The sequence below is a fragment of the Heliangelus exortis genome, chromosome 20, assembly GCF_036169615.1.
Source record: "Heliangelus exortis chromosome 20, bHelExo1.hap1, whole genome shotgun sequence".
Classification (NCBI taxonomy): Eukaryota; Metazoa; Chordata; class Aves; order Apodiformes; family Trochilidae; genus Heliangelus; species Heliangelus exortis.
Genome location: NC_092441.1, coordinates 8,380,496 through 8,407,252, shown reverse-complemented (window position 1 = coordinate 8,407,252; position 26,757 = coordinate 8,380,496). Strand labels below are relative to the sequence as shown.

The 26,757-nt window shown below is 51.1% G+C and overlaps 3 protein-coding genes across 7 annotated transcripts in view; 1 reads left to right on the top strand and 2 right to left on the bottom strand.

The window, feature by feature from the left end:
* Positions 1–26,757, top strand: part of EVPL (envoplakin) — a 345,937-nt gene that overhangs the window by 10,510 nt on the left and 308,670 nt on the right. The window contains exons 10-22 of one of the 2 annotated variants that reach the window (XR_011729801.1): positions 355–480; positions 1,351–1,497; positions 1,643–1,797; positions 3,132–3,229; positions 3,973–4,154; positions 4,908–5,086; positions 5,518–5,656; positions 5,883–6,076; positions 6,519–6,669; positions 7,284–7,367; positions 7,453–7,563; positions 8,202–8,294; positions 9,069–12,705. Coding sequence is in view for 1 of the 2 variants with exons in the window: in XM_071763773.1 (XP_071619874.1) it covers positions 355–480; positions 1,351–1,497; positions 1,643–1,797; positions 3,132–3,229; positions 3,973–4,154; positions 4,908–5,086; positions 5,518–5,656; positions 5,883–6,076; positions 6,519–6,669; positions 7,284–7,367; positions 7,453–7,563; positions 8,202–8,294; positions 9,069–12,518 (5,109 nt within the window). In the remaining variant the exon portion in view is untranslated. Of the gene's footprint in view, positions 1–354; positions 481–1,350; positions 1,498–1,642; positions 1,798–3,131; positions 3,230–3,972; positions 4,155–4,907; positions 5,087–5,517; positions 5,657–5,882; positions 6,077–6,518; positions 6,670–7,283; positions 7,368–7,452; positions 7,564–8,201; positions 8,295–9,068; positions 12,888–26,757 lie in introns of those variants that run through there. The other variant, XM_071763773.1, reaches the window with a different exon arrangement.
* Positions 16,922–26,470, bottom strand: CDK3 (cyclin dependent kinase 3). 4 transcript variants are annotated; one of them, XM_071764134.1, is made up of 8 exons: positions 22,330–22,526; positions 21,905–22,102; positions 20,867–20,944; positions 20,328–20,448; positions 19,636–19,806; positions 19,174–19,275; positions 18,203–18,406; positions 16,922–17,823 (listed from the first exon to the last, which is right to left on the bottom strand). In XM_071764134.1, the coding sequence occupies exons 2-8, from the start codon at positions 22,030–22,032 to the stop codon at positions 17,701–17,703; spliced, it is 927 nt and encodes a 308-aa protein (XP_071620235.1). In that variant the 5' UTR covers positions 22,033–22,102; positions 22,330–22,526; the 3' UTR covers positions 16,922–17,700. The 4 variants fall into 4 exon arrangements, with proteins under 4 accessions (XP_071620235.1, XP_071620233.1, XP_071620234.1 ...); XM_071764132.1 differs by lacking the exon at positions 22,330–22,526 and adding an exon at positions 26,373–26,470 and having other exon boundaries at positions 17,572–17,823; XM_071764133.1 differs by lacking the exon at positions 22,330–22,526 and adding an exon at positions 26,110–26,245 and having other exon boundaries at positions 17,572–17,823.
* On the bottom strand, positions 23,839–26,465 carry TEN1 (TEN1 subunit of CST complex). The gene is made up of 3 exons (XM_071764136.1): positions 26,373–26,465; positions 26,110–26,267; positions 23,839–24,732 (listed from the first exon to the last, which is right to left on the bottom strand). The coding sequence occupies exons 1-3, from the start codon at positions 26,456–26,458 to the stop codon at positions 24,596–24,598; spliced, it is 381 nt and encodes a 126-aa protein (XP_071620237.1). The 5' UTR covers positions 26,459–26,465; the 3' UTR covers positions 23,839–24,595.

Here is a 26,757-nt window from a genome sequence, read left to right as displayed (position 1 = left end):
CTTTTTGCAGATAATCAGGGTATTTTGTGGAAACAACCCCTAAAACACAGTCCTTGAGTGCTGCAGGGAAGGACTGGCTCCCAGCTCCTCTCACCAGCCCTGCTGGGTTAGTGTCCTGGCTTGGAGAAGAGGGACTGGGGAGGGTTTGCTCCCTGTTGTTACCTGGGCCTTGGCTGTAGGTTGGGATCACTCACCAGTGGCTCAGGTGATGGACAAGCATGTGCTTGGGTGGTTGTAGGGTCTTGTGAGCCCCAGACAGGTTGTAAGAGAGACACTGGGAACCAAGAGATGCCTCTGGACTTGGAGATGGTAAAGTCCCCCCATCCCTGACTGTTTTCCTACCCACCCCTCCAGTTCCAGGATGATGCTGAGGCTGTGAGCCACTCCCTGAAGAAGATGAACTCAGACTTGGACACCAAATACACCAAGTTCAACAAAGACAGCCCTGGGGTAGTGTCAGATCTTCTGCTTCAGCTGGAGGTGAGGTCTTCAGGGCTGGTGGCACTAATCAGACTTAAGAGGCAGACCAAACATTGCAACTTCTCCAATAAATAACAGTGGGGATTGGGAAGAGGTGGGTAAATAACCCTGCCAGGAGAGCTCATCCCAGGGAGAGGGAAGGCCATGGCAATGCTGAGTCCCTGTAGCCCCAGAAGGTCCACAGCTGCTCATGCTGTGGGGCAGTGAGCCCTGGGAGGGCACTGGTCCCTGTCAGTGACACACACCCGGATCACCATCAGGGTAAAGCACAGGAAGGAGCTGTGTGTTGTCCTAAACAGATGGGATGCTTGGATCAGAGGGGCTGGAGAGAGCATGAGCTGCTGGCAGCCGAGCAGCAAGGAGAGGTCCTGCAATGTCCTCAGCACTCTCATCAGCTGAGGGAAGGAATAAAGAAACATGACCTCAGGGGCAAGATGCAGATAGAAAAGAAATATTTGCCTGGGAGAGAGGGAGGGGATGAGTTCAATGGGGTATCTTCCCATGCATGCAAAGCTTTTTGCTCCCGGGGTGTGCTGAGTTCTTGGTACCTTCTGACACCAGCATGTGGCCATTTTTTGGTGGCCATTCTTCCATTTCTGAGATGAAAAACTCCAGGAGACTTAGTGTGACAGTATGGGATTACCTAGGGTTAACTCAGGCCTTCAGAGGCAGGGTCTGCTGTGAGCTAAGGAGAACATTGGTAATGAAAAGGGGAAGAAGGGACATAGAGGGGCCAAGAATGGAGTCACTTCTGACTCCATCCCACACAAGGATGGACAGCTGGCCCCAGCATACCCACTGTAATGTGACACCCCCTCTTCCTTCTCATCCACATCTGGTCACAACCACTGTCTTCCCTGTTCTGTCTAGAATGAGGAGAAGGCAGTGAAGCAGGCAGAGAAGAGCATCACTGACCTGAAGAGAAGGAGCAAAGAGATCAGCCCACTGAAACTGCGCAGGACACGTCCCTCCATGCCCCTCACCTTGGACACCCTCTGTGACTGGGATGCTGGGGAGGTGAGGGCTTGGCTGGAAGTACCCTTAGAAGAATCAGGCAACTGGATTCTTCTTTGGTTGCTCCGGATACTGGGTCTGTGGTGGGAGGATCTGGCCCACTACTGGAAAGCCAAACCTTTCACTGGGGTTTGTGTCTGTGTCCCAGGTGCAGCTGACAAGAGGTGACAAATACACTCTGAAGGACAACAGCAACCCGGAGATGTGGGTGGTGCAGAGCAGCACTGGTGTGGTCCAGGAGGCACCTTCTGCTTGTTTCTCCATCCCTCCACCAGACCCCGAGTCCATAGACAAAGCCAACAGGTGAGCTTGACCCAGAGAGATGTTTAGACTTGTTCTTAGGTCACAGCCAGCATGATTGCCTCAAATGTGGGGAAATAGCAGCTGGGAACAAACTTCTTGACTGTCTAGGATGAAATCCCTCCTGGAGAAGGACTGTTGCCTGCACCCAAATATCTCATCCAGGTTCTTGCTGTTCCTCGACAGCACTGCACACTGCATGGACCTTGCTGTCAGAGACTTTTCTGGCAGTCAGGCTTGATTTCTTCACCCAAACATGTGACTTGCATCGTTTTGACTATATTAATTGCAGGATCAGTCTGGAGCTTGGGACTTGCCAAACAGGACAGAGTTATCTGTGGTATCTCCTCTCAGTCAGCTCCAGCTGGAGACTGAGGAATGTCCCTTGAACCACCATGCAGTCTCCTGCTGTTTGCTCAGACAGCCTCAGTGGTTCCCACAGGATGGGGTGGTGGGGCAGGAAGCTTTGACATCACTTCTTTAATCATGTCCTCAGGTGCTTGGCTAAGCCAGAGCTGCTCATGGGCTGTGAAAGGCCCAGAGCCCAGGGTGAGAGGCACTTGGGCACGTCTGTGGTGGGAGCCTGATCACACCAGCAGGAGGGCTTCATCGTGTTGCTCTTTCTGTGTGTGTGTGTCCCCTCACACATCCCATGCTACTGAATCCTTTGGATTCATATGTGTTTTAAAACAGAAAATAAAAACTTTGCAACTTCCCCCTGGAGAACAGCTCTGGAGGGTTTGCCTGGAAAATTCTTCTCCTTTTGGGGCCACCTCTGCCACCCTGTTTCATCTCCCAGTGTTTGCTTCCTTTCCTATATGCAAAATATTTGTCTTTGGTTTACTTCCCAGCCTGTTCCACCATCTGGTCCCTCTGCATGGAGCTATGTCCTGGCCTTGCAGAGGGACAGCCCTGGTCTCACAGCAGGTGAGCTGGGACTTGCTGGTTTTAGAGCATGGTGGAGCAGTCTACAGCAGGGGTGTGGACAACCAGCCTCATCCTCCAAGTCCCCTCCTCCTGCTTCCATCAATCTTCTCTCTCCTTCCTTTGGTCCTTCCAGCTCCTGCTGACCCCAGCTCTGGTTTCCTTAGAAGGGAACCAAATAAGAGTTGGTGTTTCCAGGGCTGCAGCCACAGAAGCAGCAACTTCTGTGTATCCTGCAAAGCACTGCAGTGACATGAAACCAATTTCCATCTTTGTTGGCATCTGTCAGGGGTGGGGGAAATGCTGACTCGGTTGGGAGAGACCAACTGATGCCTGTGGGAACACCTTCCCTGGGCTCTATCTCAGTGCAGGAGCTCCCTGTCCTGCTGACTGCTGCTTCTCTCTCCTCCCAGGCTGGAAAGGGAACTGAACACAGTGAAGCAGAAGCGAGCAGCAGCTCAGAGCACCCTGAGACGCAGCCACAAGGAGCAGGTCCAGCCCAGCCAGCAGAGTATGTCCATCACCTCCCCATCCCCTCTCCAGACCTCCCTTGCAGAGCTCTCAGACCTGGATGGAAGCAGAGCACCCCCCCCCCCCGGGGCAGGCTGAGGGGTGGGTGAGCATGAGGATGCCTTCTGCTCCGTGGAAAAGAGGAGCTGATGGAATAACCTGGCTCCTGCGGCTGCCAAGCAGACGCTGCCACAGAAGGCAATTCACTTAAACTCTGTTGCCCTTCTCTCTGAGATTGGCCTCTATCTCCATCAGCAGGGGTTGTGCCTATCCCAAAGCCTTAATTAAACCTTCTTTGGGACCCGAGCTCCTCACAGTTCCCTTCCTTAGCTGGGAGCTGTGGCATAAGCAGCAGTCATGGCTAAATCCCAACCCCTGGTTAGCTGTGTTACTCCCTGCAGTTCAAAAAGCTCCCAGCATAGCTCAGCAGGGATGTCTCTGTCCCTCAGACACATGGCTGTCTCTGTCCCTTCTCTGGACTGGAGCTCTGGCTGGTTGAGGCAGAGATAAGACCATTTTCCTTTGCCATGGGCAGGCACAGGCCCGTGCAGGATGGGAGATGTTAGCTGGGCTGTCCATGGCTGCATGCTCAGGAGAAACCTGTGTGTCCCAGAGCTGCAGAACACAAAGGGCAGAGCTTTGCAGCAGGGCTGCCATCAGCTTTAGGGATAAGGTATGGGAGAGCATCAAGACTGGGATGGCAGATGAGAAATAGAGCTTAACCTAAGCTGTGTCTCACTGCAGCTCTGTCCAGAACCCCTCCTGTAGTCCAGGATGATCCCCAAGCTGACAAGCTTCTTGGTAGCCTGGATCGTGTTGGCAAAGACCTGGTCCAGGTAGAGAAGGAGGTCTTGAACAGGGTGAGGTCTCCAGTGAGCTACACTGACCCCACAGATGACCTTGCCAGGAGGATCCAACACCAGCAGGTGAGTGCTGCTGTGGGAAGGTTGGAGCAGGATGAGTTTGGCAGGGCCAAGTGTCCTTGGCCCAAACCAGAACTGATGTAGGGGTTGCACAGGGGGTGACAGATGGTGCTTCAAAGAGGAAACCTGTGATGCACATGCAAGGGTTTCAGGCTGGCTTGAGCCCTTGGAATGGGACTGGTTAAGCCAAACCCTAGAGAAACACAGGCTCTGCCCTTGGCTCAGCTCTGCAGCAGAGTGGTTCCTTCATTTCAGAGCTGTGGAAAAGGCTCCAGTCTTGGGTAATCCTCACCTTGTTGTGGGGATGCTGTCACGTTTCCCTCCCAAGTCCAAAGCATAAAAGATAAGGGGACAGAGGGAATTCATCCAAGGACCAGCCTTGGCTCACCTGGTGAGGAGCACAGACCAGGAGATGTGAGTAGGACAGGGAAAGAGCCCTGGAGACCCCCACATCTCTGGGTTGGCAGGAATTCAGCTTGTTACATCTTCATCCATGGGTATTTATTGGGCCTTGGCAGAAGGATGGTCTCAGGCCTGTAGGTTTCTCTCATCTTGGTCTGTTTTTCTCTCCTTCCCACACCCTGCCACTGCCAGACAGCCACAGTCTGGATGGGGCTGTGCCCCAGGGGCCAGTTCCTTATGAGAGCTCTACCCCACCCTTGCCCCACAGCAAAGCCCTCCCTGGGGGGAGACACATTGTCACAACAGCCAGGTTATGACTCTGTTGGGTGACTCTGCTCCCATCTGCTGTGCCAGGAAACAACAAAGAAACTTGAGAACCTGGGGGCAGCCAAGGATGCTTTGCAGAAGGAGTGTGAGACCTACCTTTCCAAGAAACCCACCAGCACCTCAGCTTCCCAACTCCCCATCACGTTGAATGCCCTCAGGAGCAAATACAATGATGTCAACATGCTCTCCAGCCTGTACAACGAGAAGTGAGTGCTGATGGCAAGGTGTGATGGGGGTGAGGGAAGGAAATGCACGGAGGTGTCAACACAAAAGCATGGCAGGAAACGTGTTTGATCTATGTGAGCACTGGCTGACGTCCACCTAACCCAGTGCAAGTTGGAAACCTTCCACCCATCACCAAAGGCACCTCCAAAAGAGTTTCTGTGTGTAATCTGTGGTCAGATCCCCCCCACTCTGGCATGTCCACCACAATGGGGGTGTGTCCCAGCTCTGCTGGGTGTGGTGAAATGCAGTACATCTGACAGCATGACAGGGTTGTGAGTGCATACTGCTTGTTCTCTGCCATGCTGTAGGGGCTCTGATGTTAAATAAACTTAGACAGGCAACACGAGAGAGAAAAGGGGAAGAATGGGGTCTTCTGTAGCTAACCTTGTCCTGAAATTTTTCCCTTCTTCAGGGCTAAGGCTGCCCTGAACCTGGAGACTCAGATTGAGAACACAGACAAGATTGTCAGCACCTTTGAGGCCAAGCTGGCTCAGGACAGCATCATTCCTGCATCCCCCAATGCCCTGCAGGATCGGGCCAATGACCTGCAGGTAGGAGAACATCAGGCTCTTTGTTAGGGAAGGGGAGATCTCCCAGCTCAGGTAGCAATGATGGGAAGAGCTGGAATTTGCTAATTGGAAGCACTCCAAGCCACCAGTGATGAAGCTCTTGTTCCTTGAAGGCTTTCTGTTGGTGTTGCAGGCTGTGGCACTCACAAACCTTGGGGTTTGACTGGTGCCCATCTGGAGGTGTCTTTTTTTTTCCCCCTCACTGCAGAAGATGAAGAGGGACCTGGTGGCCCAAGAGGACTGTGTGCTGAAGCTGAACCGAGGGCTCAAGGATGCTGAGCACAGCTGCAGTGCTGTGCAGAACAACTTCCAGGAGTACTGCCCTGACCTGCCCAGGCAGAAGAGGGAGGTGCAGCTCCTCAATGACCGCTACCACACCATTGCAGACCAGTTGGATCAACGGTGAGGAACTGGGGCATCATCTCTGCTCCTCTTAGCTAACGTGGACCAGCAGTAGCCAGAGCCTCCCAGGAGTAGGTTCTGCACTGACCAAGCTGCTCTCCTGCTGGGCAGTTGCCACCTTCCTGTGCATAATGCAGGCTTTGAGCTTCCAGAGGGCAACCTTGAGGTTGGTCACCTCTGCCTGACCCAGAGAGACCCTGGAGGTTACCACTTCTCACAGCCATTGCTGCTGCTTGCCTGCCTTTTTTCCCTTCTCTCATCTTCCAAGCTGTGTTTGGGCTGCAGCACCAAACCTGATGTGCACAGCTGTGCTCCCCCCCCTCAGGGACCAGTTGCCACTCTCCTGTTGTGGTGAAATTCCCACCACGTTGTCTTCTTAGGATCTTACACGTGAATTTTTGCTCTTCCCCTTAATGTTTGTGTTTGCCTCTGTGCTGTGCAGAGAGAAGACCCTCAGAAATATCAGCCTCACCTACCAGCAGTTCCAAAACTCCAATGAGAACCTGATGTTCTGGATGAACAACCTACCCAAGCATCAAGTGAAGACCACTGATGGGCCAAGCCAGATCAACTACAAGCTGCAGGCACAGAAGGTGAGTTCTAGGACGTGTGTCACAACCTGTAAGTTACAGGGATGGGGGAAATTTGTTTGTGAATGGTACAAAATAGCACCCACCAGCTCCCAGTTGTGTGCTCCACCCATCACAGTGAATGAAGGAGAACAAGGAGACAGTGGATTGCAGCTCACAGATGATATATCTGTCAAGCTTTGTTCATCTGCAGTGCTGGTGTCCTCATCTGTGCTTGTCACCCCCAGGCTGATATCCTCTCCAGGGAGAGGACACACCCAGATCCCAGAGGATTGCATCAGATGAAACTGATGCAAGAAAACTGATGCCTGAAAAAAGAAAACAGATCTGCCTGATCTCAGATGATGAGTTGGGAAGGTCTCTGTGTTGGCCTGGCCCAGTGATAGTGCTGCTGAGGTCCTCTAAAGTCCAGGAGGCTTTCATTTAGGAAATGAAAGGGACATTTAGGAAATGAGAGGGACATTTAGGTCCCTCTCTTCCCACTTTTCTGGTGGTACCAGGCTGAGCCACCACTTTTTTGCCTGCTCTTGCAAAGAGCCTGCACTTTTGCCTGCTCTTGTATTACTGGGTTCCTGTATCTCCATCTGTCCTTGACATGTTGTGTGTGTCTCCTGCAGAGGTTGGTGGAGGAGATTGAGAGCAAGGAGCCCGAGAAGAACGCAGTGATCAGACTCTCCAGGAACGTGCAGTCCACCCTCAATGTATGGCTGAGTTTTCCCATATAGCACTCCCTTAGTGTCTCACCTGAGACATCCCAACTGATTCTCCTCTTTCTGCCCTGAACAGGACTATGAACTCCAAGCAGGCAAATACAGCTCTTCTCTGGACCCTTCCCTGACTGATTTTGCTGCAAAGAGGCTGCGTGTGACCCCACTACAAGAAAGCATCCAGGCCCAGGTACGGTGTTAAGATGAAGGCATGGAAACCACTCTCTTGCTCCTTACCCAAGCCCCATGTCCTCTGCAAGGCCTTAATCTACTCTTACAGCCACAGCTGATCATGGTCCTAATCCCATGGGCAAATGCCATTGGGGATCAACTTGTCTATGTGGCAAAGCAACACCTGGGATCCAGAATTAGGGCTGTGTCTGGTACTTTGTGTTGAGATTGCTGGTGATGCCTCCTTACCATATAGTGCATGAAGATAAAAATTCCAGGGTAGGTGTGTAGGGACAGGACAGAGCCAGAGCTCCTGCATGTTCTTCCCAACTACATCCCAGTTCCTCTGTGTCCCCCTGGGCTATTTGCCAAATGCCATCCACGTGTCACCCAAGGTGAATTTGGCAGTCTGGACCTTGTGTAGGCTGGGAGGCAGTTTCAACAAGGTGTAGGTGTCCCAACAAAGGGGACAGGATCTCCTAGATGACTCCTTAGACTCTGTGTGTCTCTACAAAGTCAGATTTGGTGGCATCAATCCCTGGAGCAGCAGAGTACAGGAAGTGCATCCAGGTGAAAGGAGAGGTGGGAGAGTGTGACATCCAAGAGAGCTGTGTCAGGGTGAAGGGGACAAGGCTCTCACCACTGTTTCTTTTTCAGGAAAATGATGTAACCAAGCTCTACATGGAGCTGGCAGCAGAGAATAAACAGCAGCTCAGCCGGTTGGAGTTTGCCAAGAAGATCATTGAGAAGGTACCAGCTAACAGCTCATGGCAAGATCAGGGTCCTTTAGATTGGGTTTGAAATTATCTTCCCAAAACTCTCAGCAATCTGCTCAGCCCGGGTTCCCCCACCCCTCCCCAGATCTCCACAACCAGGTGTTGGGGAAGGGGAGGAATGGAGACCCCTGTGAGAAAAGGTCCACAAGTAACCCCAGTTGCATCGACACTGGTCTTAGGTTGTGACATTCATCACCTCTGTGGGCCCTCAACTGTTTACTTAATCTGTAATATATGCTAGGAAAAATCCTCTGAAAGCCTGTTCTCAGCCACACCTCATCAGCATCCACAGACTGAGAATTTTAGATTTCTCTCTGGATGTGCCTTGAGTGTAGTGCTGACAACTTTCAGGAAACACTTCAAAGCAGTAGGACTTTTATGCCTTTCTAGAGCTTGATACACCTCTAGGAAAGGTGTCTGGTCTGGGTGGCTTTCACTGTGCTCAGGAAGGACAGGAGATGAAGCTGGGGCTCTCTGTGATGCTACTGTGAACCAGATGTGTGCAGGACTGGTCATGGCCCTCCCTCAGCTGCAGATACAATGAAAACACAAAAGCACCTCCTGACACCAAGCCTGTTGCTTGAGATGGTGGGAATGTGTCCTCATTTGCCCTTTACAAACAGCTTCATTTGGAGGCTCCCTGGGGTTGTCTTCTTCTGTGCCTCTGAACCTGCACCAGATTCCAAGAGTAACTCAGTTTTCCTGTTTTTTTCTTTTTAAATTTTTTTTTTTTTGTTTTCCTTTGCAGAAGGAAGTACATGAGGACATTGAAGCTGTACGTGAGCAAACCCAGGAATCTGAAAACAAAGCTATGGCCAGTAGGGAATCTGAGGGGTTGAAATCACAACTGGAGGAGGAAAGGAGGAAAGTTGCCAAGATTGAAGAGGATCTGGAGGAACACAGAAACAAGCTGCTAATGTTGAAGACTCAGAAGCCCATTGAACGAGTGGAAGAAAAGGAGGTGATAGAATATTACAGAGACCCACAGGTGGAGAGCAACCTATCTAAGGTGGTGCAGCAGATTAAAGAGGAAGGAAAAAAGAGGCAGAGCCTAGAAGAAGACATTGAAGCAATGAACCGGAAGCTTGCCCAGATGGAGAGCACGAAGAAGGCCACTCCTGCCCAACTCCTTACCAAAGAGATCACAAAAATTGAGAAAGATCCAAGCCTGGATAGCCAAGCAGCCAATCTTCGTCAGGAGATCAAACGTCTCCAGGAGGAAAGCTTGGCAGCTGCTTCTGAACTTGAGCAGCGTAAGAGAGAGCTGCACATGCTGGAGAGAAAGCAGCCCAACATCCGAGAGAAAGTGGTGGTGAAGGAGCTGGTCAAACTGGAGAAAAACCCAGAAATGCTGAAGTCTGTTAGAACCCTCCAGCTACAAATCGATGAGGAATCCTTCAAGAGGAAGTCTGCAGAAGAAGCAATAGTGAAGGTGAAGAACAAGATTGAGGAGGTGGAAAGACTTATTGACACAGCCGAACCCAAGATTATTGTGAAGGAGGTGAAGCAGGTGGAGCAGGACCCAGAGTTATTGAAAGAGTCTTCCAAGCTTAAAACTCTGATTGAGGAAGAGAGGAGCAAGAATTTAATGCTCACAGGTGAGCTGGGAGAGCTGCAGAGCCAGTACAGCATTGCAGAGAAGCAAAAACCAAGGATAGAGGTCAAAGAGAGGGTCAATGAGATTTTCCAGGTGGATCCCGAAACGGAGAGGCAAATTGCACACCTGAAAAGGGAGCTGCAGGAAGTTACCCTGAAAAGGACAAAGATTGACAGCGAAGTGGAAGAGGCCTTAGCAGAGCTCAATGTCCTCAGGTCACAGAAACCAGTGGTAGAGCTTAAGGAGGTGATAGAGGAGGTGGTGAAACATGAGAAGAGTCCTGAGATTCTTAGAGAAATTGACAGGCTGAAACAACAGCTCAATGAACTGGTGAACACCAACGGCAGGACACAAGAGCAGCTCATTCGGCTGCAGGGTGAAAGGGATGAATGGAAGCGAGAGAGATCCAAGGTGGAAACCAAGCTGGTCAACAAGGAAGTCATCAGATATGAGAATGATCCACTTCTGGAAAAAGAAGCTGATCGCCTCCGTCAAGAGGTGCGGAACATGGCTCAGAAGAGGAGAGCTGCTGAGGATGCGATCTATGACTTGCAGAACAAGTACATGCTGCTGGAGAGGCGAAAGCCAGAGGAAAAGGTAGTTGTCCAAGAGGTGATACTGACTCAAAAGGATCCAAAGCTTCGAGATGAGCACACCAGGCTGAGCCGGAGTCTGGATGAGGAGGTGAGCAACAGACGTCGTCTGGAACGTGAGGTGCAACAGGTTCATGCACTGGTGGAAGAGCAAGAGAGGTTGCTCAACTTTCAGGAGGATCGAAGCAAGAGGCTTGCACTGGAGAAGGAGATGAGACAAATTACGTTGAGAATAAAGGAGCTGGAGGAGAGCCCAGCCCCAGTGCAAGAGAAAATCATTATGGAAGAAGTGGTCAAACTGGAGAAGGATCCAGTCCTCGAACAGTCTGCCAGCAACCTGCGCTTGGAGCTGGACCGTGAGAAGATGGAGGTGCTGAACTTGCAGAGAGAATGCAAGAACCTGCAGATCCAAGTTGATGTCCTGCAGAAAACAAAATCCCAGGAGAAGACCATCTACAAGGAAGTGATTCGAGTGGAAAAGGATAGAGCCCTGGAAAGTGAACGTGCACGTGTCTGGGAGCTGCTGAACAGGGAGAGAGGAGCCAAGCAAAAGGCAGAAGAGGAGGTACGGCGGCTGAGGGAGAAGATTGAGAGAGCTGAAGGCATGAAGAGGACGTGGGCTCGGGAAGAGACAGAGCTGCAGAAAGCCAGGAACCTGGCCATCCAAGAGAGAGCCAACTTGGAGAGTGAACTGCGAGAGCTGGAGAGGCAGAAGCAGCAGAAAGTCCTCTTCCTTCGGGAGGAGTCCAAACTGCTCAACCAGAGGACTGAGAACGACAGGCAGAAGAAGAAGCAGCTGGAACACGAGTTTTCCCTGCTGGAGGCAGACATCCTCAGGGAAAAGGATCAGATCTACAACAAGGAGAGGCTCATTCGAGATCTCCAGTCAAGGGTCAACCGGGAAGAAATCAATCATGAGACCCAGATGAGAGAGACAAACCTCTCCACCAAGATCTCTATATTGGACCCTGAGACAGGGAAGGATATGTCCCCTTATGAGGCCTATAAGAGAGGTATCATAGACAGAGGCCAGTACATCCAGCTGCAGGAGCTGGAGTGTGACTGGGAGGAAGTCACCACCTTGGGCCCGAATGGGGAAGTCTCACTTCTCCTTGACAAGAAGAGTGGGAAACAGTACTCCATTGATGATGCTCTGAAGCTGAGGAGGATCACAAAGGAGGAGTACCAGCTGTACCGGGATGGCAAGATTCCCATCTCTGAATTTGCCTTGCTGGTGGCTGGAGAATCCAAACCTCCTTCATCCCTCTCTATTGGCTCCATCATCTCCAAATCCCCACTCTCCTCACCCACCACCCATCAAACCCAAAGCTTCTTCCCTCCAGCCTCACAGAAGGGCTTCTGTGATGATACATCCCCCATCGCTGGGGTGTACGACACCACCACTGATACCAAATACAACATCAAGACTGCTGTTGCAAAGAAGCTGCTTGATCCCATGACAGCTCAAAAGCTCCTGGAAGCCCAGGCTGCCACGGGGGGCATCATAGACCTCATTTCTCGGGACCGTTTCTCAGTCCACAAAGCAATTGAGAGAGGGCTGATTGACAGGACCTACACGCAGAGACTGCTCAATGCCCAGAAAGCTTTCACAGGGATTGAGGACCCAGTGACCAAACGAAGGCTGTCTGTGGGGGAAGCAGTTCAGAAGGGATGGATGACCAAGGACAGTGCTTTCCCCTACCTGGAGTTCCAACACCTAACTGGAGGGCTCATTGATCCCAAGAAAACTGGTCGCATCCCTGTGGTGGAAGCTGCCAAGACAGGGATGATAACAAGTGACCTGGCCAGCAGGCTCCAGGATGAGTCCAACTATGAAAAAGATCTCATTGACCCCGTCACTAAAGAGAAAATAAATTACAAGGAGGCCATGGCTCTCTGCCAAAAGGATTCGCTGAGCAGCCTCCCACTGCTCCCAGCCACATCCGAGGGGTTCCAGCGGTACCACCAGACGAGCTGTTCCCCCAGCTTCTCCCGGTTCAGGCATTGAGTGGGTTCAGACACATGCTGGACCTGGCTCCTTCAGGAGTTTAATCCCTTCAAAGCACCCCTCCCCACAGCAGCAGTGATCACAGGAACAGAGCATCCAGCACGTAGGGCTGTGAACTTCTACCTTGGCTATCTCCGCTTCCCAGTGCAGTTTGGCTGTGCCAGGAGTAAAAAAGAGGATTTTGAGTGTGTGAGTACCTGACCCGGGGGTCCCTGCAGTCCCCCGGCTGCTGCTGTGACAGAAAAGAGGGGGTTGGTAGTGATAACTTCACTGGCAATAGGTAAAATGTGGTTATGCCCAGAAAAGGGGGAAAGCCAGAGTGTTTTCCAGTTGGGTCGTTCTTCTGCATGCAATAAAGATTAGAAAGTTCCTCTCTGTGGCTGTGTTGTCTCTGCAGGCTGAGGCTGCTCCTCCCCCTCTGAAATCCTGTGTCCTGCAGCCCAGTCCACAAAGGGTTTGCAGGCTCTTGCTCCCCATGATCTTGCAGCACTGAACCCCCTAAATTTCTTTCTGCATCTGACTCAATATTTTTAAAGGTGTTGTTGTATTTGTCTCTAGAAAACACAGGGACTTTGCTCCCTAGTCATTTGGACACCTCTGAAAGAGGGACAGTGTCACCAAAAGGTGTAGTTCTGTGGGTAATCAAGTTTAAGTGCAGAGTACAATAAACAGGAGCAACCTCCTCCCCCCCTGCAGCTGCCTGGTCCTGGAGCCTCTCTGCCTGCAGACAGGGGAGGGCTTGGCTGTACAAGGCCATGGGCCACTGAGCTGCTGGCAGAGGAAGCCAAGCCCCAAGCAAAACCAAACCAAACCAAACTCTGTTGATGCAGATGATCTGGGGGGCTTGTCCTGTACCTGTTCAGAGGCAGGTGTGTTGCAAAGGAAGGGCTGGTGTTCAGTAGTGGTGCTCAAAGTCAATGGTGATGTGAAACTGTTTTCTAAAGGCCTCAGCTTTGGCTGTGGGATCCATTCAACAGTAGTGGAAAATCTATGCTTGCTCTTTCTTTAGGCAAGTTCTCACTCCTCTGTGCCACTTCCATTGCCCACCCCTTGCTGAAAAGAATAAGTCCTAATTCCCACATGTCCCTCTTGAGATGAGAGATGAAATATGCTTCTCTGGTCTCTACCCTATTCTGAAGAGTCCCCTGGCTTTGTGGGACAAGAAAAATTATTTGCTATTGACATGAGCTGCTCTCCCCCCTCTTACAAGGGCCCTCGTAGCTGCTGCTTGGGAAGTCCAACACCTCCAAAATAATCCATAAGGATAGAGGCTTTCTCCCCTCTTCCCCATCAGAGCAGCAGCATAGCCTGTTTCCATGCAGGGATTTGAAGTCTGGGTTCCCAAGAAGAAATTTTTCCCATGCTGCAAGCTCAGCACAATCACGGGTCCCATTACCTTCCTGCTCAGCATTAACAATCTGAATCTGCCTATGGAAAAAAAAAGTCCAAGACCTGCCCAGGCTCTGTCCTGTGCTCTGCAGGGTCTGTGTTTACTGTCAGACCTGTGGCCTCTCAGCTGCCATAATCAGTCTGAGGCAATTTACAATGGGGAAAGCTGTCTCAATCACCCAAGAACATTTGTTCCCACCCTGATTCTTCTTTGTAGACCACTGCTGGCATATGGGGTACTGGGCATCCCACTCCCTGCTGGGCTGGACAAGCAGCAAGGGCTGAAGCTGGGCTTTGATGGACCAGGAGACACATCAGGAGAGAAACCCTGTCCTGGCCTCCTGCCCAACAGCCCTCAGAGCACAGCCAGCTAAGGATCAGGTCCCAGGGCAATCAAGGAGCCCTGGACCAGGGTAGTTCCCAGCAGCCCTTGGGTTCCAGCTCTTCAAAGCTGCTGGGAGCAGCCATGCTCTGCTTTGGCTCTGCTCCCCTTGACCTGGCTGGATGCAGGGAGGACCCAGCAGCAATGGGGCCGTTGCCTTTCCTGCAGCTCAGCCCTGCCCCACAGGTGAGTTTGCTGTCACCCTTCCTCTCCCCCAGCTCTGTGGGGTAGGGTGCTGGGCTCCAGGCCTGCCTCTGTCACGATATGTGATGAATGTGAGATGAGATAAAACCCTGCTTGTTTATAAAGCAGTGCTGTTGTTCATGTGGTCACTCTTTCTCCAAGTGCTGTTTAAATAGTTTTGGGGAGTGCTCTGGAACTAAAGGACTTGGAGTTCTGGTAATTAGGCAGCCAGTTAATCATTGTGGATGAAGTGCTCCCTAACTGCCTGCTGGGAGGTGTTTACCCAGGGCTGGGTGAAGGTGCTAAGGGGCAACTGGGTGGCTGAGCAGTTGAGCTGGCTGCTCTGCCTTTTGTTTCTGAAAAAAAAAACACCCCTCCTTGTCTTTCCTATCCGGTGGTCCTCATCTGCAGACAGCAGCTCAGATTGTGTCCTCCTGATGTGTCTGTAGGAAGCACCTTACAGCCACGAGGCTTCAGGTTGGAGAGTTGCTCAGGAGCAGCCAGGTAGTGCTATTCCTCCCTTCTCTGGTACAGAATGAAGCTCTTGCATTGTGGCTTTCCTGGAGCAGTTGTTTTGGCATGGCTGGTGGTTCCCTTTTCTGGTAGTGGGGCTGTGGTGGTGATAAATGGCTGAAATTCAGCTTGTTGAGATGATTTGCAGTATTTTTATTGATGGTTTTGTACTGAATGAATGTCCTTGGTGTTTATTTAAGGTGTGGGTCTTTTTAAGGAGAAACCAACTCTGCTGCAAACTGCTTGCCTGGTATATCATGAGCATTTCTTTGTAGAGAGGAAACAATGGAGCTTATCCCTACAAAATTAATTTACTTTAAAGCAGGTATGCAAAGGCAGGAAAATTATTGCCATAGCAGAATTCATCCATACCTCACAGACATTCCCCTGGGTGTTATCATTCAGAGGCCATGAGGTACTGCAGGAGGACAGCAGGGCTTCAATTTTCCTGCCACACAGCTTTGGAGGCTGCTGCCTGAGCCCAGCTGCCTGCTCTCTCCTGCTCCATCAGAAAACCATCCCTCCCAAAGAGGAGCAGGGCAGCTTTTTCCAGGCAGCCACTCCAGCCCCAAACAACAGCTTCAAAAGCAAAACAAACCCCAACCCGCCCCTAAGAAAACCTGATTTGTGCAAATCGCAGAGGTGTGAGTGATCTCCCTGGGTCCTGGCAGCTTCTAAACCTTCAGGGCAATTCCATCCCAGCCCTCTGGAAGGGCTGCAAGTCCCAGGGTTCCACTGTCGGAGATCTGTCAGGAGGCGCGGCTGCTGCGAGAGGGGTGACAAAAGCCTTTTTGATGTCAATAATTAAGCAGAGCCACCAGCTGCCTATTGTTGGGTGAGGAGAAAGAATGATCGAAGCAATCGAAAGGGCATCAGAGCTTGGCTTCAGACAGGCAGATTTTGGGCTAAGAGGGTTGGTTTTTTTGGGGGGGGAGACCCTCAAAAGGTTTCTCATCCCTGTGCTAATTCTGTGGGGTGCAATAGGTTGGGAGGGAGATTTGTGCAACAGCTTTGTGTGCAGCTGCCTCTCTCCTTTGGTGTGGTGTTTGTCTGGCATGAGATTCCAGGAATGTGATTGCTTGAGAGATGAGAGGCTGTGCTGAAATCAGTTCTTATGTTCATGGTTATTAGAAAGGTGTGTGTGTGTGCACAGGCAGGAAAACCAGGCATGAATATACTGAGGCAGCACTGAGCTGCAGAACCTTCAGCCCCTCATTTCACAGCAGAACTGAGTGCAGATCTCTGGACCTGCCAAGGTGGGATAAAAGAAAGGATAAAAGAAAGTCCAGGAGATGATGAAGGGAGAAGAGGAAAAAACGACCAGTCAGCCCTGCATCACTGGCCTGATGGGCTGAGCCAAACACTAAACTGCCCCTGTGCTCAGCCCTGGGGAGGCCACAGCTTGAGTCCTGTGTCCAGTTCTGGGCCCCTCAGCTCAGGAAGGAGATTAAGGTGCTGGAGCAGGTCCAGAGAAGAGCAAGGAGGCTGGGAAGGGATCCAGCACAAGTCCTGTGAGGAAGGGCTGAGGGAGCTGGGGGTGTTGAGGCTGGAGAAGAGGAGGCTCAGGGGAGACCTCATCACTCTCTCCAACTCCCTGAAAGGAGGTTGGAGCCAGGGGGGGGTTGGGCTCTTTTCCCAGGCAACTCTCAGCAAGACAAGAGGGCACAAGAGGTCTCAAGTTGTGCCAGGGGAGGTTTAGGTTGGACATTAGAAAGAATTTCTTTCTGGAGAGGGTGATCAGGCATTGGAATGGGCTGCCCAGGGAAGGGGTGGATTCTCCATCCCTGGAGATATTTCAAAAGAGCCTGGATGTGGCACTCAGTGCCATGGGCTGGGAACCACGGGGGGAGTGGATCAAGGGTTGGACTTGATGATCTCTGAGGTCCCTTCCAACCCAGCCAATTCTATGATTCTATGATTCTATAAACACCAAAGGTTTCTGAACAAATCACAAGCCTTTTTTTTTTTTTTTTTCTGTGTTGAAAGAATAATAATGAAGATGTCAAAAATACACCAAAAGTTAGCAACAATTCTGCAAATATTTGAACAGTAAAACCACCTCCAAGACGATAAAGAAAAAGAATCAGCATTACATCTGGACTGGTGATGGAAAGCCATTGCTGGTTTCCAGCCATATGCAACAAGTGCTTCACACTAAGCTGGATCTTTGGCTTCTTGGTCCCACCTAAGGCACAAATGAAGACACCTGATGGAGCTCTTGAGCTTGTGTGACAGCAGAATGTCAGCTCTGTTACACGAGCGCTGACAAGCTCAGCCTTTGATGGCAGCAAAGGGCTGAGCAGTGAAGCGCTCCTCCACCCAAAGTAAAGCTCCAGCACACCCTGGTGTCAGAAACTGCCACCGACAGTCCCGAGGAGGCTCAGTGGGGGCAGAGACACAGATCACTGTGTCTCACACCTTAGCTTGCTGACTAATGCAAGGACAAACCTCTGAAAGATACTCTTTCGTTTACATTTTTCAGTGTTTTATGCTGAAAAATACCCCGCGTGGCCTCTTTAAAACAGCTCTACTGGTTGTAACTCAGACAAACTTTCTCCCAACAACAGGCTGAGAGTCTCTATAAACACAAGAACGTTCCTTTCCAGGCTTTTCCGAAGTGAGACCCTGGGTCCCAGCCAGCCCCCTGCTAATTGCCCCAAACTAGACCTGCACTGCTACCCGAAGGTGCCGGTCCGTGGGGAGCGCTGTTCCCTCTCATCTGCAGTGTCTCTGCAGCTCGTGTTGCTCTCCAGGCTTCTGAGGGCTTCTGCTGAAGTACTGGTGACTCAGAGCTGCCTTGGCTGAGATGCGCTTGCTGGGGTCGTACAGGAGCAGTTGCTGCCAAGAGAAAGACCCAGCAGATTTAGGCTTTTAGAAAACAAATCCATTTTGCCTGCAAGCCCAGATGCAGGTCCTGCCTTTTCCCCTCTCAGCTTCAGGGGTGAGACACAGCTGAAGTTACCACGGGGATGATGCTAGTGGGGTTTCTCAACCCTTGATGCAGTGGTTTCCTGAAGGAACCTGCACTGACAGCCCCACATCAGAGCCAGGGCTGTGACCTATTTGATGATTTGCTCTCTCTGCCATGCCAGAGATGAGCATCAGAGGCAGACCAGCCAAGGCACTTGTGGGTGGATCAGGCCCAAATATCCCTCTTCTGCATCCAGTTTGAAGAAGTCCTGTCTGTCCCCAGGTCTTGTTCCAAGCCCTCACTCACCACCAGTAAATCTCTGCCATCTTGATCTAAGCTGGGAATAATGTCCTTCATCTCTCTCCTTGCCCACCGAGGGAAATCCTGCTTGTAGTCAGGTAGCTGGGTCACCCCAGACCAGGTGGCCTCAGTGGGAGTGCCCAGGGTGCGAAAGATCCGGAAGATCTGATCGATCTCTGAGTCCCCTGGGAACAGAGCCTTCCTGTTCACCTAGGGGGAAAAAAAAACAGTTCCCACCTTTCCATCAGCTGTGTGCCCTGTTTCCTGCTCTTTGTCCTAGCAGATGCAATCAGCACAGACTGGAGGAGTCACAATGCAAGGATTCTGCTAGGCAGTGGCTGTGAAAGTCACAGGTGTCTGTCAGCTCCTCTCCAGCTCCTCTCCATGGATTCATGCTCCCTTGAGCCTTTCCTTTCTCAGCCAGTCCCTTATCCCTCTTTGCCTGCAGTTTCCTAACACCATTCTTGCAGGCCAGCTCCTGCCCAGCCCACTTTCCCAGCCTCTGCTGATCTGCAGCTCAGGGGCTTTGGGAGTTTGGGATAAGGCTGTTACACTGCAGGGATAACAAGAGCTCTTCAAAGTGGAGTATGGACCCCTAGGAGATGTTATGAAGTGCTCTCTGTCTGCAGCCTGCTGCAGGGACATCTGCAAGAGAAACATTTCCTCCCAGGATCAAAATGCTGCAGCAACAAGACTGGAGTTAACCCTTCCACAAGGACAGGCATCACATTCCCATATACCTGGAACTGCAGCCAGACTACAGAGGAAGCTTCTTCACCTCCTGCCAGGCCCCTGGAGGTGGCAGATTTCCTCCTGAGGATCATCTAACCCTCAGGGTGGACTTCCCATCACACACACCCCAGCACAGGGTGCGTCCACAGTATCACAGATGTTCTGTGTCTTGTTCCTCCTTCCCCACTTCCCATTGCAGCTGCATCCTCCCAGCTCATCAAAAGAGACCATTTAAACTATTCTACCATTTCTGCAAAGATGCAGCCAATGCTCCAGATATCCACAGCAGTTGAGTAGTATTTGCAGCCCAGCAGTATTTCAGGGGCTCGGTACCAGAGAGTCACCACCTGGGAAGAAAGCAACAAACAAGCTTTGTCTATTTTCCCTGAATGAAAACAGGGGCATGGAATCCTCTCTTCTCAGCTGTAATGCAGCAACTGTACAAACCAGAGTGTGCTAAAACCATGCTGAATGGACACCTTAACTACAGCAAAATTGTCATGAACAGATCATTCTTCATTAGGACACTGCAACAAATAAATATATACCCTATGCAGAGAAGGTGGGAACCCAGCTTGCAGGCAGGGTAGGGTAGAAGCAGTCAGCACACTTTGTGAGGATGTGAGGTAACCCCTCAGTTGTGGGTTAGGTTAAGAGACTATGGACTGTGTACCCCACTTTCAGGTGGCAGGGAAGCTCAACAGTACCTCGTGAGTGTATGTGCGCACGGGGATGGCAAAGGTTCTTGCCAGCCCAAAATCAGCCAGCTTGATTGTTCCTGCTTCATTAATGAGCAAGTTCTGTGGCTTCAGGTCCCTATGGATGACTCTGTGAGAGTGGCAGAAGCTCACACCCTGCAGCACCTGGAACAGGTAGTTCTGAGGAGAGAAGAGATTTCAGACAAGGTCACAATGGAACCACTTTGGAAGTTGGATCATGGGAACCAAGACACTTTGGATCATTTACAGACCTGAATGGGGAAAAAAAAGACCTTGTTATAAGGCAGCACCTTTAGACACTACTCAAGACACACAAACTGCTCCCACCCTACACGGGGACTGAGAGACTCCAGTGCAAGCAGTGGCAGTCCCTTCCACCCATCTGTTACTCTGTACAAGCAACAGATCCCTCAGTTGTCCTCTCAAGAGCAGTTTGCTCTGCAGTGAGGTGGCTGCAGAGCCTGAAAACAGCTGGAAAACAAATGTGCTGAACAAGAGTGCCAGGAGGTTTTTCCCAGAGAGATGTATGGAGATCTGGGAGGTTGTACAGCTCCAGCTGAGGATGAATCTCTTCCAGAAGCAGTGTGGGTAGGAGCAGCTCGGTGCTGGCTCTCTCCAGTAGAAGGCAGCAAGAACACACACTCTCTGCCTTTCCTATTAGGGCTTCTTTCACACTGTACCTTGACCAAGTTTGAAGGAAGCTTTCCGGTTTGGGAGGAGTCCATGTATTTCTTCAGGTCCTGATTCAGATACTCAAACACCATATAGAGCTTCTTCTGGCTATGTATGACATCCAGGAGCCTGCAAAGTACAAGCACTTCCTTCAGCATGTTAATGTGGGAACCCATGCTATGCAGGAGTGCTAACCTTTTAGCTTTAACCTTTAGAATGTGGGAAGACCTTCTCCAGACTTCTGCCCAAATGTGCCAAAAAAATCCCTCCTCCCACAGCTGCCTCTGCACTGAGTGTTTTGAAGCAGAGGCAGATACAAAAGCAGAATCTAGTATGGAGCAGCAGCAGCTTGGCCCAGCTTGTGTTGCTGTAGTAAAGAGGCAGTGCTGTGGGCTTTTGCTGCAGATGAGGGAAGTGCAGGTGATTCCTGCATTTTTCTGATCATTTGCTCCTGTCTGTTCAGTCAGGGAAAAGGCTGGAAGGTGCCTCTTGCTGCCTCTGCAGGAGCTCATCAGTATGCTGGTGGGAGGGTTCATCCAGGTCTTACCTGACTATGTTTGGGTGCTTCAGCTCCTTCAGCAGTGAGATTTCTCTGACGGCAGTGCTGGGAACACCCTCCATCTCCCTGCAGCAGAGATGGGCTGTACAATACCCTGTTCCCCAGTGGGATCCCACAGCCCATAGGGATCTGTGTTCCTTCTCCCTTTCCTCCCTTCCACCGTACCCAGGGGAGGCTCTTTCACACCGAGCACCCCAGATTTGGGACAGAGGTGCACAGGGGGCAGGCTGGGGGGAAGCAGGGGGAAATGGAGTTATAGGGAAGGAGAGGAGCAGGGGATCTATACAGTGCAAGATGTGGGGTAAGGCTTGTTCGGGAGCACCTGGGGGCACATTTGGAGAAACAACAGTTTAAATGCCCAAGCCTTGCTTTTTGAAGGTGGGGGTAGATGAAAGCACTTTGACCATCACGACCCACCACGTCCTGAGGGGCTGCCACAGAGTGAAGTGCTGCCACCATGGCCCCTGCTCAGCATTGACAAACCCCTCATGGTGGAGACAGCTCAGAGGGACAGTAATAAGCTTTCATCTGCTCAGTACCCACCCTGGAGGGGTCAGAGTCAGTCCAGCCATGAGGCTGAACCTCACCAGGCCCTGGCACCAACACCTCTGAGGGGAAGCCCACCTCACAAAATGGTGGCTACTTCCTCCCACGCCAGGCCATGCTACCAGGGCCAGGTAGTGTCAGGTTAGCCCATAGCTGCTTGCGTGATCTGATAGAGATGCTGGGGTTTTTTTTCACATCAGGCTTTTTTGAGCCTCTGGGTCCATTTTGAATGCCAGGACCCAGAGGCTCGCTCCCATGATGGTGCTGGGGTAGTGCTGGGCTCAGCAGGCAGCCATCTCCCCACAGATGGCACTGCCAACCCCAGGAGAGCCACCTGCCCTCCTTGCCCACCCTTTTGCCTCAGCACCCTATGGCCACCACACTGAGGAGGGAGCCCGCCTGCCACCATGGCCGCTTAGGTGGGTGCTGAGCCAGGCCAGGCCATGGCAGCCCCTGGGCATGGGGTTCTGCCTCACTCACGAATCCAAAGGGATCTTCTTGAGGGCCACCAGCTGCCCGGTGCGCTTGTTGCGAGCCTTGTACACCACACCGTAGGTGCCCTCTCCAATCTTCTCCACCTTCTGAAACACCTCCTGGAAGTTTTCCATGGTGTTGCCTCAGCCTGGCTGTGGCAGCAGAGGTGGGGGGGGGGGGGGGGGGGGAGGCTGGCGCTGCTTTCTGAGGGGAACAAAAAAAATAATTAAAAAGCCAAATGGACAGAAGGTGTTTGCTCTGCCTGCCTGTCCCCTGAGCTGCTTTTGGGGTCTGGATCCCCCCTTGCTGCTCACCCCAGCACAGGACCTGCCTTGAGCAGGAGGAGCTGCAGGCAGGCCTGGGCACTCTCAGGTGTGTGAGGGTGTTTGGAGGTCTTCAACCAGACCCAAAGAACCAAACACACCGTGTACCAACTGCCTGGGATCGGTTGTTTGCGACCCAGGTTGTGGAGTGTGTTGGCTACAGCAAAAAATGGAGCAAAATGGATGTAAAGAAGTGCTCTGGGCCTGTGAGAAAGGCAGCAAGAACTCCCCAGGGCCAAGGGAAGCTCTGCAGCTCCCTTTGTCCAGCACCTGGTGTCAGGGGGACGTGGTGTAACTGGGGATGTGCTCAGCTCAAACGCAGCAGAAATGTCTTTTTTTTGTTTGTTTGTTTGTTTTTTTATTAATCTTGTGGAATTGTCCCTTGAACTTCTTCACTGTGGCTTGGTAAGCCTTTCAGGAGATGTCCTTGTGGTGGGATTAATCATTGACTTGGCTGCTGATGGAAGATTGAAAAAATAGTGTGCATTGGGGCACCAGGAAAGGTGGAGCCAGAGGGACTTTTCTGGAGGGCTTGGGGGCTCCGTGTCTTCAGATGGGCACAGCAGGACACAGCAACCCACTGGCTGTGTGGGTCTGCAGGTCACACCCCAGCTTTTAGGTGACCTAAAATGAACTGATTTACCCCATCGCTGAGCCACTAGCTCAAAATCTTGTAAACTTGAAAGAACCAAAGCATGGTTGCTCTGTGGCTGAAGGATTCACACGGCCAAAGCAAACTCCTCTGTGGGTTCTTTGCTAGACTGTGGAAGATGAGTTTGCTCTCATCACTGCCAGAGCTTATGTTTTTTTTTCCTTAACACTTGAAGGGACCTGGTGTCTCGGGTATTCACAGCTCTGTGGAAAACCTGGCCATTTAAGCACAGGGAGGAAGGCAGGAGAACAGGCAGGAGATGAGGTGTCAACATAAACACATCATGGCACACTCATGATTGTCTCTTACAAAATGAGGTTGAAATCAACCTCTTGAGACCATGGTTTTGCACTTGGGCTGAACTGAGTGTGCTCAGGCAGGGCTTTTGGATCTCTGTAACTGCATGAAGAAAAACATACAGCTGAACTATGATTAAAGGTTCTAGCAAACACTGTAATTACTGAGCCATCTCAGGACCTTGAATCAAGCCTGCAACTTTGCCAATACCTGTTGCATTTTGATCTGCTGCTACACATTGTATGACTTCAGTTCTTACTTTCTGAACATCTCACCAGAGAATCTGAGCAAAAAGCTGTAATGGCTGCAGATGGCTGGATTTCCCTGCAAGCCAGTGTCAGCTCACTCTAGGTCTGATTCCTACAGCATGTGATTCTTCTCTCTGTTGCACTAACATTTTATTCTCATCTCAGATTAGTGATTTTCTTTTTGTGGATGGTTTAATTTTGTTACATGCACCTGGCACCACGGTCCTAAACTTAGAGTGGTTCTGATGTAACCTCATCTCCTCTCTTGCAACTTTTTTCAAAGCAAAGCACTTTCCTTACACACCCAGTTCTTAGGGGGAGGAGGAAAATTGTGTATTTTCTTACATCATCCCTGGGTTTCTGGAGGGCATAATGTATTTGCCTTGCAAGGTGGTTTTTAATCAATACAAAACAGGCTGATTTCTCTTTTCATCTTTATTTAGCAAAGTATCAATCGAAACCTTTAGATGCTAAAAAAAAAAATAGTGACCTAAGGTGTCCAAAACTTACTTGTGTTAAGGAACTCAAGTGCTGGTTCTCTGGGCATAGCAAATACTTATTTTAGAACGGATGTAATTGTTTTCCTTGGATGATCCTAAAAACCTGAAGCAGCTGCTACTGAAAATAGTGACTCTTTGTTCTGGTTTCTTTGTTGTTCAGTCCAGATCTGTGTCTTGCCAGGAATGTTCCTGTGTGGCAGCTGAGTCAGGGTAACCAAACGCTGTATTCATGGACCCACAGCCACATGGGACCAATGAACTTTGTGCTAATGCCCTTTACCTCCAACCTGCCAGCAGCCTGGTGACCCAGTGTTTGGGCAGTGCTGGTGGGTGTGAGCTGTTTAACCTGACTATTCAGAGAAATTTTTTTCCTGATGTGTCCAAGCCTTGCATTACAAAAGGAACAGTATCACCAAAGTGCCCTTTACTTAACCACCCTTTTAAACAAACAACAAAGCTGCTTCCCAGAGCTATTTTCAGTGATGACACCCAGCATCATGGACAGCCCATAGTACTGTACTGACTCACAGTCTTCAAATGCTTCCCTGCTTAGTGACTTTGCTGTTTGCCATGGCAAAAAGCAGTATGTTGCAAGCCCACCTTCTGAATTTATTTTTAACATATTTGTTGCAAATGGTACTACAAGAATGAGCCTATGGCTGGTCTCAGAGCTGCTGTCAGGACGTCCTGTTTCCCATCTGCTCCTGCCTCTCGTTGAAGTATTTCCTCTGCTCCTGTATGGCTTGTTCCAGCAAGGGCACATTCATCCCTTCCACACATGTCAATATTCGTGCTTTCACCACCAGACCCTCACCTGGGAATATAAACAGCAAGTTTCTGCAGAAAGAAGAACAGACAGAGCAGCTCAGCAGCAGGGAGGTTTCCTCAGGCAGCAGATGGCTCCAGCTGGCCAACTAACCATAGCCTGAGACCTTTGCAGGAGACTGGACCAGCCACGTGCCTCCACCAATGTGAGCAAGTTAATTGAGTGACCTGTGAGCAAGTTAATTGAGTGACCTGTGAGCAAGTTAATTGAGTGACCTGTGAGCAAGTTAATTGAGTGACATGCTTTCTCTGCCCTGTTGGCTACAAAATCCTAGTGACTGACACTGCTCTCTCCTTGCACTGGGGAATGCTGAGCCCAGGATATGTCAGTGCCAGTGCCTGCCAGGCAGCATCTGTCTGCTTCTTGGTGGGATGGAGTTGGGTTTTCCCTAAGAAGCATCAGCAATGGGTCTAGGCTCATTTCCTGAATGCCTCTGTGGAGATGAGGACAGAACAAAGCTGGGCTTAAAAGAGGCTCAGTGCTGACTGGAGCAGCTCATCAGTGGCATTCAAGTGGCTACACAAAAGGGGTCAAACTTTGGTGACACAGCCAGCACCTCAGCCTGTTTCCCTTCCATCCCTGCAACAAGGGGCCAACTTGTTTTCTGATGACCAAACTGACATGTTTGTAAAGCCATTTTATAGAGTGGCTTTGCAGGTTACTCACCAGATGCCATGGTGCAGTGGCCTTCCACGTGCCACTGAGGATTTTAGTGGCAAGAATGTGAATACTTGTTACTAAGTGTGGCCCAGCCAACACTTGGGATTTGCTTCACAACCCCATGGCCCAGCCCAGATCAACACCCCACACAAGCACTGTGCAAGCTGGAATAACACTCAGGACACCCCAGGACAACAGGGTGTCCTCCCTGCCAGAGCCTGCCTGCATTCCTCTGGCCCTGTGTTGGAGGGCAGGGATATAATTAGAGCCTTTCAAGGGTGGCAAAGACCAACCCAGCCAGCTGGGTGCAGCAAAAACAGCCAGCAATACCATGAGGTATCACAGCAATCAGACACCCTTGGAGTGAAGAGGATGTGCTGGCTGACAAGGATGCCAGAAGGATTTAGCACAGGTTTCACAGCTCAGTGATGCTGCTGAGGTACTTAATGTTTCCAACAAAATCTGTGCCAGAGCTTCAGGTTTTCACCAAGGTAAACGTGGCCCTCCTTGAGGTCAATGGGGAGAGATGGGCTCCTCCTGCCCTGAATCACAGGCTTGTGTGACCAGAGGCAGCCACACAGGATGAGTCTGCCTTGGCCAATGCTAGAGTTGGTGGCAATGTGTCTCACCATGCACCCAGGGAGCCAAGAAGGAGCTGAGGAGGCAGGAACAGCAGCAAAAGACACTGATTCCTGGAGTATTTACCTTCCCTGTGTTCAGCCTCTCCCAGGACCATGTAGCAAGATCCCAGCTGAGCTTGGAAAGGCTCCACAAATCCAGTGTCAACACAGACCTGGTACTGGGCTGAGCTGTGCTGAGCAGTGAGAATGGCTTTGGACCGGGCCAGGTCATAGCAGCATAACCTGGGAACCACCAAGGTGAGAAGCTCAGCAGTGCAAAGACACAAAGTGAGGGGGGTCAGCCAGGGAAGGGAAGGTCTTGCCAGGAGACTGGGGTGTCCTGCTCACCTGCCAAATGTCCTCAGTGCCTTCCCCTCTGGCACTGAGCTGTTCATCTCCCACGGGAAGTAATAAACACCAGCACTTGGCAGCATCACCCACAACTGCCTCTGGTCCTGCAGGAGAGCAAAAGATGAGAGTTCATCCCCCCCTGGTCTGGATCCCAGGTAACACTGCCCCTCAAAACCACCCCTGCCCAAGTCCCACCAGGTGTCAGGGGTTGAAGGGGACCTCTGAGGATCATCGGGTCTGACCCCTCCTGCCAGAGCAGGACCAGAACCAGGGCAGATCACTCAGCAATTCAAGTCCCCCCGTGCAGGGGACTGCAGAGTCCTGTTTGCAGCTCAGTCCCTGTGCCAAGCCCTGGGCATCCTGCTATAAACAGGGGGCACCT